The sequence below is a fragment of the Lynx rufus genome, unplaced genomic scaffold, assembly GCF_022079265.1.
Source record: "Lynx rufus isolate CCGP_SWC_20201006 ecotype Redwood Valley unplaced genomic scaffold, mLynRuf1.p SCAF_1, whole genome shotgun sequence".
Lineage (NCBI taxonomy): Eukaryota > Metazoa > Chordata > Mammalia > Carnivora > Felidae > Lynx > Lynx rufus.
This window is the reverse complement of record NW_025814823.1, coordinates 143,374,301-143,386,584: the sequence shown is the minus strand read 5'-3', so window position 1 is coordinate 143,386,584 and position 12,284 is coordinate 143,374,301. Positions and strand designations below refer to the sequence as shown.

Below are 12,284 nucleotides of genomic sequence, written 5' to 3'. Positions count from 1 at the left end.
TATTCATTATATTCACCAACTTAATCCTAGGTGGGTTTTGTACTTAGCTCATAAGTTCATACCTTTACTTTTTCATTTAGATAGTCAATGTGTTTACCTAAACACAAGCACCGAGCTGTGCTGGGAACTGGAAGGTTCGGTGGTGTAGCTAGAAAATACTTGTTGGAGAAGACCTGAATCCCTGAAAGAGAAGAATGCATTCTTATAGATTGATGCTGAATATGGAAAGTTTTGGGCAAAAATTCATAGAGAGGAAAATTAAAGTCTAATTGGGAGGAAGAAACTGTCACAGGAAAGCCAGCTGACTAGAACAGGAGCTATAACCCATGGCTTCGATCCAGGAAATAGATTGGTACCACCAAGCAATTAACTCTGATTGAGTGTCCCACAATTTTAACGCAATTCTTAGACTGCCTGGAGGGAGCATCAGATCCCACATATCAAGGGCTCAGTCCCATAAGACTGCTTCTTCTTCAGATGCCAGGTTGCAAGTCCAGGTTGTTACCTGTGTTTTTGATTCACTGGCTATAAATTAGAGATAGCTACAACCCCCTCCCTAGTTCAGTTAATTTGCTAGAGTAGTTCACAGAACTCAAGAAACTGGCTTTGCTTACTCGATTACCAGTTTATTACAAAGGATATTAAAGGATGTGAATGAACAGCCAGATGAAATAATACATACAGCAAGATCCTAACAACTGGAGCTTTTTCCCCTGTGGAGTTTGGGGCCTAGCACTTGAATGCTTTCTGGGTCACCAACATGGCAGCTCTTCTGGGTTTTTATGGAGGCTTCATTCCATAGACATGATTGATAAACTCTTTGGCCATTGGTGACTGTTTCACTTTCAGCCCCTCTCTCTCTCCCTGGAGGTCAGAGGGTGGGAGTGAAAGTTTTAACCCTGTAATCAAGGTGGGTTCTTCCTGCCACCAGCCCTCACATCTTTAGGAGGTTTCTAAAAGTCACCTCATTAACATAAACTTAATTGTGGTTGAAAGGGGCTTGTTGTGAATAACAAGACATCCATTTCACTTTTATGGCTCTAAAGTGATTTCTGGGGCTGCAGACAAAAGACCAAATATAACAAAAGATGCCCCAGGAGTTTTACATTTGCATATATCTAGTGTTTAAATTAGTTCAGTAAGATTTTAGTTAGCAGATTAAAAGGTCTGTTTAAATAAAACTTTATAGGGAAAAAATGGTAGGTGGTTTTGAAAAAATCTGTAATTAAGTTAGAACAGGTGCATGCTTTACTCAGAAAACCTGAATTTGGAAAATCATTTCACAAAAGACCGAATAGAAAAGAGTTTTCTTTTCAAGGCTACAAGTGGGCTGTTAAATTAATAGCTTAACTTATTGTTTGATTTTTATTCATTCATGTTTTGAGGAAATTTCAGTAAACTTTAGAAAATTTTAAAAACTTTTTATTTGAAATTAATTTTAGACTTACAGAAAACTTACAAAAACTATGTGGAGAATCTCCATGTACCCCTCACCCAACTTCTCTTAATGGTAGCATCTTACACAACCATAATAATTAACAAATTAATATAGACACGGTGCTACCAACTAAACTGCAGACCTCTTTTCACAATTGTCCTTTTCTGTTCTAGGAACCTATCCATGATCACACTTTGCATTTAATGATTTCTTCTTAATCTCCACCATTCTTTTTCTCAGTCTTTTGATACTTTTGGAGAATACCAACCAGTTATTTTGTAGACTGCCCCTCAGTTTGGGTTTATGATGTTTGCTCATGATTAGAATAAGGTTACGCATTTTTGACAAGAATACCACAGAAATTATCTTTCCTTATGCATCATATGAGAGGGTTCATGATGCTGATACATTTTATTACTGGTGATGAGCTTTAGAAATTCTTGATGATAGATGCTATGATTTCTTTTATATAATACATATTAAAATTATTATTAAGGGGGCGCCTGGGTGACTCAGTTGGTTAAGCATCCAACTTTCAGTTCACGGCATGATCATGCAGTTTGTGAGTTCAAGCCCCGCATTGGGCTCTGTGCTGACAGCTCAGAGCCTGGAGCCTGCTTCAGATTCCTTGTCTCCCTCTCTCTCTGCCCCTTCCCCTCTCGTGCTGTCTCTCTCTTACTCTCAAAAATAAATAATAAGACGTTTAAGTTTTTTAAAATTATTATTAAAAATACCAGTCTATCAAAGCATTTGCTTTGTAATGCAGATAATTTACCAAAAACCAAAATGCAGATTAGGGAAAGCTGTTATCATCACTAGTTAATTAATGGGATGAGGTCTGTAGAATTTCACTAAAAAAAGTAAATTGTTCAATGATAAGAAAAAAACACCTTTTTCTTTCAAATGAGGCAATTCTTTCTTCATTGGACAGTTAACAAAGGAATCATCAAAAGAAGAATCTTCCTGAGTAATAGAATTGTTTTTGTAGTAGAAAAATTGTCTTGGTTGAAGTAATTAACTTTGGATAACTTATCAAGTAGAACAATAAATGAGGAAATAGGTGATTGCTTTTAGGTTTTTTTGTTCTATGTGTAACACTGGAATTCTATCAAATTAAGTCATTAAGACCAGTTTCTGGGGTGTAGCCTATCATCATATCTGAAATAAATTTATTGCAACAAATTTTTTGTATTTTGGGCATTTCAAAATTATGAATAGCATGAAATAAATCAATAATAATTTCAGAGGAAATACTACATTACATGTCCCATACCTTATTGACATTGAATCATCCTCATATGTTTCAGAAAGGAATGAAATTGTGCTTCAGGCTTTGATGCACTTAAAAAAATACAGTGTATTTGGTATAGCCAGTGTGGAAAACAGTATGGAGGCTCCTTAAAAATTAAAAATGGAGATACCATATGATCCTTCTGGGTCTTTACCCAAAGAAAATTCTAATTCTAAAAGATATATGCACCCTTATGTTTATTGCACATTATTTACAATAGCCTAGATATGGAACACCCCAAGGTCCACCAATAGATGAATGGATAATGGATGAAGAAAATATGGTGTATATATATATACAAAATGGAATCTTACTTACCATAAAAAAGAATGAAATCTTGCCACTTACCACAACATGTTTGGACCTAGAAAGTATTTTGCTATAAAATAAGCCAGAGAAAGAATACCATATAATTTAACTTATATGTGGAATTTAAAAAACAAAACAAACTTGGGACGCCTGGGTGGCTCAGTTAAGCATCCGACTCTTTGTTTCTGTTCAGGTCATGATCTCACATTTCATGAGTTCCAGCCCCACTCTGCACTGTCAGTGCAGAGCTTCGGATTCATTCTCCCCTCTTTCCACCCCTACCCCATTCATGCTCTCCCACTCTCTCAAAATAAATACACTTAATTTAAGAAATCAAAAAACAAAACAAACAAAAATAGACTCATAAGTACAGACAACAAACTGGTGGCTGCCAGAGAAAAGGGGAGTGAGGGGAAGTAGGTGATCAAGGGGATTAAGAGGTACACACTTGTAGTTATAAAGTAAATAACAGGGATGAAAAGTACAGATTAGGAAATATAGTAAATAATGTAATAATAACTTTGTATAGTGACACACAGTAACTGTGTTTACCATGGTGAATATTTTGTGATATATATAATCATCAAATCACTATGTTATACACCAGAAACTAATATTGTATGTCAAAACTGTGTTTTTATGAAATAAAATTTTTAATGATATCTCCCTCAAGTATACAATAGATTATTAGGTTTTGCTGATAGGTATATCTATATATACCGATATAGATAGATATAGTGTTTATTCCTCAAAAGAGAATGAGTAGAAACTCTCCTGTAGATATCTGTTACCTGTCGTAATGAAAGTGGGAACTAGCTCACATTAAGCTTTCTTCACTTGCTAGGTTTTCTTCACTAGGAACATTTCATTGAAATAGTTGTTTTTATACTTTTTGGATTATCTTTGAAGCATCCATGAACTATAAAACTAATAGAACTGAGTCCTGCTGTCCCTTCAAAGTAACAATATTCAATGTAATTGATAGCATTTTCTTTTATTTTAGTTCAGCAATCAGCAAACATTGGGAGGCTGAACTGGCTACCCTCAAAGGAAATAATGCCAAACTCACTGCAGCCCTGTTGGAGTCCACTGCCAACGTGAAACAATGGAAACAGCAACTAGCTGCGTATCAAGAGGAAGCAGAACGTCTGCACAAGCGAGTAAGTTCAGAGCTGCTGACATCCATAGGGATTTATGGCTAACAGACTTCACTGCTCAGCAGAGACTTACATGTAGTAGACTCAGTTCAAGGACATCTTTTGGAGATAATCGTTGGTTGTCAGAACATATAGATAGATGGTAGTATAAGTGGGTTTATTTAGTTAAGAAAAATATTTTCTATTCTGTCATTATCTGAAAATCTTGGTAAGTTATGTCTTTCTGCTCAGTAATCTCATCTGTAAAATAGAAATAATAATTGATACTGTGTAGAATTCCTGTGAAAATTAATTGAGAAAGTGAATTGACATTTAGTTGCACTGAGTTAGTGATAGATGCTTTTATTATTTTATTTTTATTTTTTAAAAAAGGAACAGGAGTGCCTGGGTGGCTCAGTTGGTTAAGCGTCCAACTTCAGCGCTGGTCATGATCTCACAGTTTGTGAGTTTGAGCCCTGCGTGGGGCTCTGTGCTGACAGGCCTGAAGCCTGATTCAGATTTGTGCCTCCCTCTCTCTCTACCCCTTCCCCACTCACGCTCTGTCTCTCTCTCACTCTCTCAAAAATAAATAAAAACATTAAAAAAAGATTTTTTTTAAAGAGCAACTTAAAATATACAGGTAGGAAACGCTTTATAAAAGTTGGGAGGTGCCTGGGTGACTCATTTGGTTAAGAGGCCAACTTTAGCTCAGGTTATGTTCTCATGGTTCATGAGTTTGAGCCCCGCATCAGGTTGTCTACTGACAGCACAGAGCCCACTTCAGATCCTCTGTCCCCCTGTCCCCCACTCATGCTCACTCGATCTCTCTCTCTCTCTCTCTCTCTCTCTTTGTCTCTCTCGATCTGTCTCTCAAAAATAAACATGAAAAAAAATTTTAAGAAAAAATAGTCAGTTACACAGGTTTCCCCCACTATCCAAAAATAAAGCATTGCTGTGAAACCTTTCCTAAGCTCAAGTGGCATAAAGCAAAGAGTATCCCCTACTTAAAGTTCACATCATATCACTTCACTTTTACAAAAGAACTACATTAGTATCTGTTTTTGCTACTTGACAGAAATCTGAAGATGATTTTCAGTTTTACCAAAAAACACCATTACCATACTAATCTAGGTCTTTCATAAAAGTGAAGTGGCATAAATGCAAGCTCTCAGAAAGTGGGGGAGCACCTGCATTTGAAATTCATATAGGAAAAGAAAATCAGAAACCCCAGTATAAGTAATATCAGAAGCCCAAACAATTACTTGTGAAGAATTTTTTTTGTGCTCAAAGCATTTACATTTACCTAACAGGAAGCAGATGCCACTAATTTCCTTTTTTAGAAAGGATGCCAAACAAGTGAACTTCATAGACAATAGGAAATTGTCTTACTACCAGAGCACAATTTAAGGAATGTAATAGGACCAGAATGACAAGGGAAATAATATAGAAATGGAATAGACACAGGGAGGGAGAGTAAGAAACCTGAATAAATATCATCCTATTATATGTATAAAGGTTAACTTAAGAGGAAGAAGAAGAAGGTTGTTTAATGAGTATAGAATTTCCATTTAGCAAGATGAAAAAGTTCTAGAGATCTTTTTCACAATGGTCTGAGTATACTTGTACACTTAAAAATGGTAAAGATGATAAATTTAATTATGTGTTCTTTACCACAATAAAAAAAATTAACTCACAACAGTTAACTCATGAGCCAATAAATATTCATTGAAAAACTATCATATCTCCTTATTGAGTAATCCTTGCCCTTAAGGAATTTTTGGTTTAAATAATTAATTGAATTTTAAAGATTTAAGAAATGAAATCTTTCTGTTCACGTGTTTATAATTTTCAGTGCTCTTCCTTCCTTTTTATAGATTTGATTTCCATCAAGGTATCCTTTCCCATTGGCCTGAATTAACTTTGCAATTTTGGCCAGGTATAAGGACAGCTTTTCGACTTAACTACAGGTTGCGTTTTCCTATTTCTTCACATGTGTAGTCATTTTCAGTTGTGTGGTAGACATTAAAAATTAGATGCTATGCTGCCTATAGATGCTCTCATCTTATTCTGAATGATGTTTTTTATTTGAGGAAGCAGTTAAATGACTTACAGATTTCCTTGAATTTGTGGAGGTGTGGACTTACGCTTCATTATTAGAGTTGTTTTATTTTAATTTTGCCCTTAACCCTCTGGAGAATCCCCTAGTCCTGAGAAATCTTTATTTCTAAGGTGTAACCCTTCGGATGCTTCAGTGGAAAGCTTGAGGTGATAACCAATGTCCTCTAATTTGGTGGGACTCAAACTTCAAACTGTTTTCTCTATGGTGAGCATGAGCACTACCACCTTAGCTCTTTCAGCCTTCCAGCTCCCCACACCCCACCATGCTGGACTCCTTGGATTCTTACCTGTGCATGTTTAGTTCAAGGGTTGACCAAAGACTTGGAAAAAGTCTCTATGCTTATTTGGGGCTTTCTTCATACAGTTCCCTCAATTTCTAGCTGTTTCAGCTGTTCTAAGGAGTCCCCAAATCATCAGGCTCCTCAGGCTATCTTTTAGTCTTTTGCTCTATTTGGTCACTAACCAGGGCATTCAAGCAGTTGAATTTTACATGTCGTTCATGATTTGCCATTGTTATCTATGGGAAAGTTTTTTTAATAAAAACAACTCCATCATTATGAGAACTGGAATTCCCCGTAAGGAATTTATTATCTAATTGAACAAAGAAAACTAATAAACATTGAAGAATAAGGAAATAATTCCCAAGATTTTCAATACATTTCATTTTGTGGACCACAGGACAGGAGAGCCTTGACAGATTGAATAGATAGGAATGGCTTTCTGGTGAAAGTGCATGCTGAGCTGAGAGTAGAGGGTTTGATGAAGTCTGAATGGCCTCAGAGGTAAGAGAGGACATTCATATCCAGCAAGATGGGTACGAGAGTTGTTTATTCTTTCTTAAAGTTTTATTTATTTTGAGAGAGAGCATGCACAAGCCAGGGAGGGGCAGAGAGGGAGAGAGAAGGAATCCCAAGTAGGCTTCTTGTTGTTAGCACAGAGTCTGGCACAGAGCTTGATCTCATGAACCATGAGACCATGACCTGAGCTGAAATCAAGAGTAGGATACTTAACCGACTGAACCACCCAGGCACCCTGAGAGTGGTTTGTTCTTAGGACAAGGAGACTTGCCTGCTTTTAGTTGGAAAAGTGATATATCACATACTGTGAGTGTCTTGGATGATGAGGATAGTTAAGTAGTTTATGACTGGTATATATATGCAAGACCTGAGGGTTAAGATTTGATGTAAAAAAAAAAAAAAAAAAGAGCCTTTGAAAGGCTTTGAATGGGGGAGTTAAAGATCACAGATGAATGTTAGTTTGCAGAAGAGGTAAAAATAGATTACAGTTAAGTCTTGTGGCAAGCCATTGCTGTTCTTTAGGCCTGGATGATAAGGGTCTGCACAAGGCTATTAGTACATGAATAGAAAGGACAAAAGTGTTAAGAAAGGTAGAGTGACATTTGTGGAGTGTAATTAGATACTTGGAAAATGTGAAAGAGAAGGATTTGCTATGTTTAACAGTCTAGAATTCACTGCAGTCTAGTCACCCAAAATGTATGAGCTCCCGATGTATGTAAAGAGCTGTGATTGGAGGTGTATGTATGTTTTTATGTTGACTTCTGTCTCTTTTGACTGTCAAATCCAACAGTGTTGTTGGACAGGATAACTTTTAGGGACTCTGCCCTTCTCTGTTCTCTCAGAAAATACCAAGTGCTTATTAAAAATTAGGTAGCTCTTTGGGCCCTCAGTACATTGTTATTGACTAAAAAATGTTATCTTTTGCCACAGAGACACTATTGATATGAAGTCATTCTAGTAATAGAATGATTTAAGTTGTATTTTTAAGCATATCTTTTCTTCCAGATTCTCTTAACATTTTGGAAATGTATTTGAAAAATTTCTCACTTCTGCAAGGCCAGTTTTCAGAAGCCATGTTTAATTTGAAAGCTACAGATGGAAGGCAGATGGCTATATCTGATTTTGAATATGTTTTCATAGGAAATTTTTAAAGAAAACTTCATTATAGGGATTCTCTGCTATCATTAATCATTTAATTTTAAGTTTTCCTGATTTTGCCCATGACCAAGCCATATAAATAATTATTTCCCTAGTCTTTTTTCCTTGTCCTAGATTCGTGTCTTTAAAGAATCTATTCATTCTACAATAAGTGTCTTAATATTTCTCAAAATTGATTTTCATTTGTTGCTTCAGAATTCATGTTTTAACTATCAGGAGTTACTATATTTTCAGCAAGAAATCCTTTGAAGTAGTCATATAACTTACCTGTGTTCTCCTTTCATTCTAGGTGACTGAGCTTGAATGTGTTAGTAGCCAAGCAAATGCAGTGCATACCCATAAGACAGAATTAAATCAGACAATACAAGAACTAGAAGAGACGCTGAAAGTGAAGGAAGAGGTATTTGCTACTTTTTACTCATCTGTAATCTGGCTAACATATGTATACAAAATATTTGAGCTTATGTCAGATTTGCAGGTACTTGATGGAGTAAAGTAAGGTTGTGGGATGCTGTTTAGGGGTGTGAAATGTTTTTTTTTTTTTGATTAATATTAAGCTTGTTCATATTTTCTCCTTCCTTATTTCTGCTGTTATGAACAATGATGAGGCAGTCAGACTGAGATGCTGCCTCTTGCCTTCTGTATGAGAGTTGCATTCATAAAATCAACAGAAAACCAGGAGAGGTTAAATGAATTTTATATGCTGTTGCTTTCTCTGGTTTCTGGTCAGAAGATTTAACATCCCAGGAAAGAATTATATCCACAACCATAACATATTCCGATGGTTGTTTCTAAGCAGTGCTGTCTCAAAGCCCGCAAGTGTACTTGTTGTTTAAGATTATCGTGTAGTAGACACCATACCCATAAAGACAAATCACCCCTCTAAAATTTAGTCAGTATAAAGGAATGTTTTTTTAATTATTTTTTTCCAGGGACTGGAACAATGATTTCAGGAAAAAATAAGACTTTCTCTTTCCTTGATTTAGTTTAAATATTGTTGCTAAAGACCTTGCTCTACTTTTTCTAGGAAATAGAAAGATTAAAACAAGAAATTGATAATGCCAGAGAATTACAAGAACAGAGAGACTCTTTGACTCAGAAACTCCAGGTGAGCTGTAATGACGTTTTGATTCATTTCTGCACAGCAAGGCATCACTCATTCTTTCACATAGTAATGACTTTTTTCTCTGAAATTTCATTTCGTAGGTTCTCAGTCCTTTTTCTTTTCCAGGACTTCTCATTCGGGCCTAATCTTTGATTTGTCAAAAATTACCTGATACCTTTATCTAGGTAGCATATGATCATCATAGATGGTCATTTATAAATTGTCTTCAGTAAATTATTTTAGAAATTTCTACTTTGTAACATAAAAAATACCCTGAATTTAAAGAGAATTTCTCAAATGGATTTCATTCACTTGAGGAGTCCTCATTTTTTTTTTACACTGAACTACTTAGCATGAATTACAAAAGTAGTTGTGCCCTAATGGAAATCAAGTTAGTACTGTTTTTCTTCCTTTATACGAATTAATTTTACTCACTTTTTTTGCATAAATAATATGTTTCTTGGCTCTCATTTACATATGTATATCCTGTGTCAGTGGTTAGGGAAGAATTTTAGAATTCATTATCAAAGTGCCCTGGCACCTCAGGTACTTTTACACCCCAGTGGTTAGCTGCCTCTATAAAGAGACGTTAGGGCCACTTTAGAGTTGGGAGTAGAAATAAATGTATGTACAGAGTGAGGAATTTGGGCTGAGTGATGATGAGTGGGACCTGAAAGCCCAGTATTAAAAGGAGTACCATAATTATAATGAGAATGTCCAGCATTAATTGAGTGCTCACTTGCACCAGACACTGTGTTAAGCACTTTACTTATATTGTGCATTTATTCCATGCAACAGTCATAGGAAACTGAGGCTTGTATAGGTTAACTTGTCCAATCTCTCTTTAAGTAGGCAAAGTTCTTTGACAGTGGAAATGGGTTCTTTATAGAGCATCAACTATTTCCCTCTCTCTCTCCCGTCATTTGACTTTCAGCAGTCTGAGAAAAAGGAGGTGGTTTGTTTTGGTTAGCCCTATTAAATGTTGTTCCTACATTTTAATGATCTGTGTAAATTAGTGGTTGTCAACTGGGGGCAGTTTTGTGCTGCAGGGGACGTTTAACAATGTATGGAGACAGTTTTGATTTTCACAACTAGGACTGTACTATTGACATCTAGTAGGTGGAAGTCAAGGATGCTGCTAAACATCCAATTATCTGGCCCAAAATGTCAATAGTGTCAAGGTTGAGAAAGCCTGGTGTAGAACTAAAAGATGAAGCATGTAATCAGGGCTAGAGGAGGTGGAAGAAATCAGTGTGGCTTTGCCATTTGTTCGTTTGTTTCAGGCTGTCATTGTCTGAGTACTTGCTATGCTTCAGGCATTTTGCTAAGCACTTGTATACCATCGCTCTAATTCTCAACTAATTCTCACACTAACAAATGTGGTAACCCCATTTTCAAAGAGAAGGCAGCAGTTCGGAGGTGTTAACAAGTTTACAAGACACTGAGCTAGAAAGTAGTAAGGCCTAAATTTGTTTTGATTCCGAAGTCTCTGTTCTTTCTGTATTAGCACCACACTGCTCCAGGCAGTCAAGTGGCCAAGACTTTCCTGACAGTTCTTTAAAAACATTTTTCCAGTTACATACACATTTACATTGTCCCAGAGAAACCAACAGGTGATTTTTCATATCAGACTTCTAAATGTATTTCATCATTGACTGAGCAGTAATTGAATTTTAAAGCTGGCTCCTGGAATAGTGAATATCAATGCTTACCTTTTCTTTCACCAAGTATCAAAAATGCTTATCAAAACAACCTACATGGAACAGGGCAGGGAAGCTTTCAGACCTTCAGATGTGCTGGTCCCTATTTGTTTTAGGTCTTGGCTCACATGTTAATTTCTCCAACTTCTCAATTTAAGCACTGCTCTGCAAGGTCCTCCCAGCCCCCTACTCCCCCCACCCCAGGTACTCTTTGTAATATTACCATGTTTTATTTTCCTAGTAGCCATTGTCAGTATCTGAAATGATTTTATTTATTTTCAAAATTTATTTTGGAATGATTTCAGATCAGAAAAACTTGCAAGAATAATACAAAAATTTTTTTCATATACCTTTCACCCACATTTCCCAAATGTTAACATTTTTTGCCGTATTTGTTTTACCATTCTGGAACTCTATCTGTGTATGTATATATATACGTACACACATACATACATACATACATATGTGTATATACATACATACATGTATACACTTTTATGTGTATGTATGTATACATATATATACATATATATTTTTCCTGAAATCTTTGAAAATACGTTTAAGATACAGTATCTCTCTTTTTTTTTTTTTTTTTTAATGCTTTATTTATTTTTGAGAGAGACAGAGACAGAATGTGAGTGGGTTAGGGGCAGAGAGAGAGGGAGACACAGAATCCAAAGCAGGCTCCAGGCTCCGACTGTCAGCACAGAGCCCGACGTGGGGCTCGAACTCACAGACTGTGGGATCATGACCTGAGCCGAAGTAGGACGCTGAACCGACTGTGCCACCCAGGCGCCCCAAGATACAGTATCTCTTTACCTCTAAACACTTCAGTGTGTATTTTATAGGAGTAAGGACATTTTCTTCTATAACCATCAAAAATTATCTATCTACAGACCTTACTCAAATTCCCATAATTGTCTTAATAATCTCCTTTATAGCAAAATTTAAAAATTGTTTTTCTGGTCCAGGATTTATTCCAGAATCACATACTGCATTTAGTTGTCATGTATATTTATTTTGATGTTTGAATTGTCCCGCATTTGGCCAGTTGAAACCCCTTCCAGCTTCTGGTTCCTTTTGATGTGACACTCTAATTCTTTAAAGAATTTCTTTATGTTTTAGTACAACATAATCCAGGCTTATCTTGTATTTTTTCAACTTTAGCCTTGGAATTAGCTATTTCTTCAAGGAGAAATTTCTTTTAGCAAAGATTGATATTTAGAAGCCAA

The 12,284-nt window shown here is 36.0% G+C and overlaps 1 protein-coding gene across 1 annotated transcript in view; it reads left to right on the top strand.

Moving 5' to 3' along the window:
• Positions 1–12,284, top strand: part of HOMER1 (homer scaffold protein 1) — a 133,192-nt gene that overhangs the window by 108,551 nt on the left and 12,357 nt on the right. Inside the window, exons 7-9 of the mRNA XM_047070328.1 lie at positions 4,038–4,198; positions 8,537–8,647; positions 9,275–9,355. Of these exons, the coding sequence (XP_046926284.1) occupies positions 4,038–4,198; positions 8,537–8,647; positions 9,275–9,355 (353 nt within the window). The remainder of the gene's footprint in view (positions 1–4,037; positions 4,199–8,536; positions 8,648–9,274; positions 9,356–12,284) is intronic.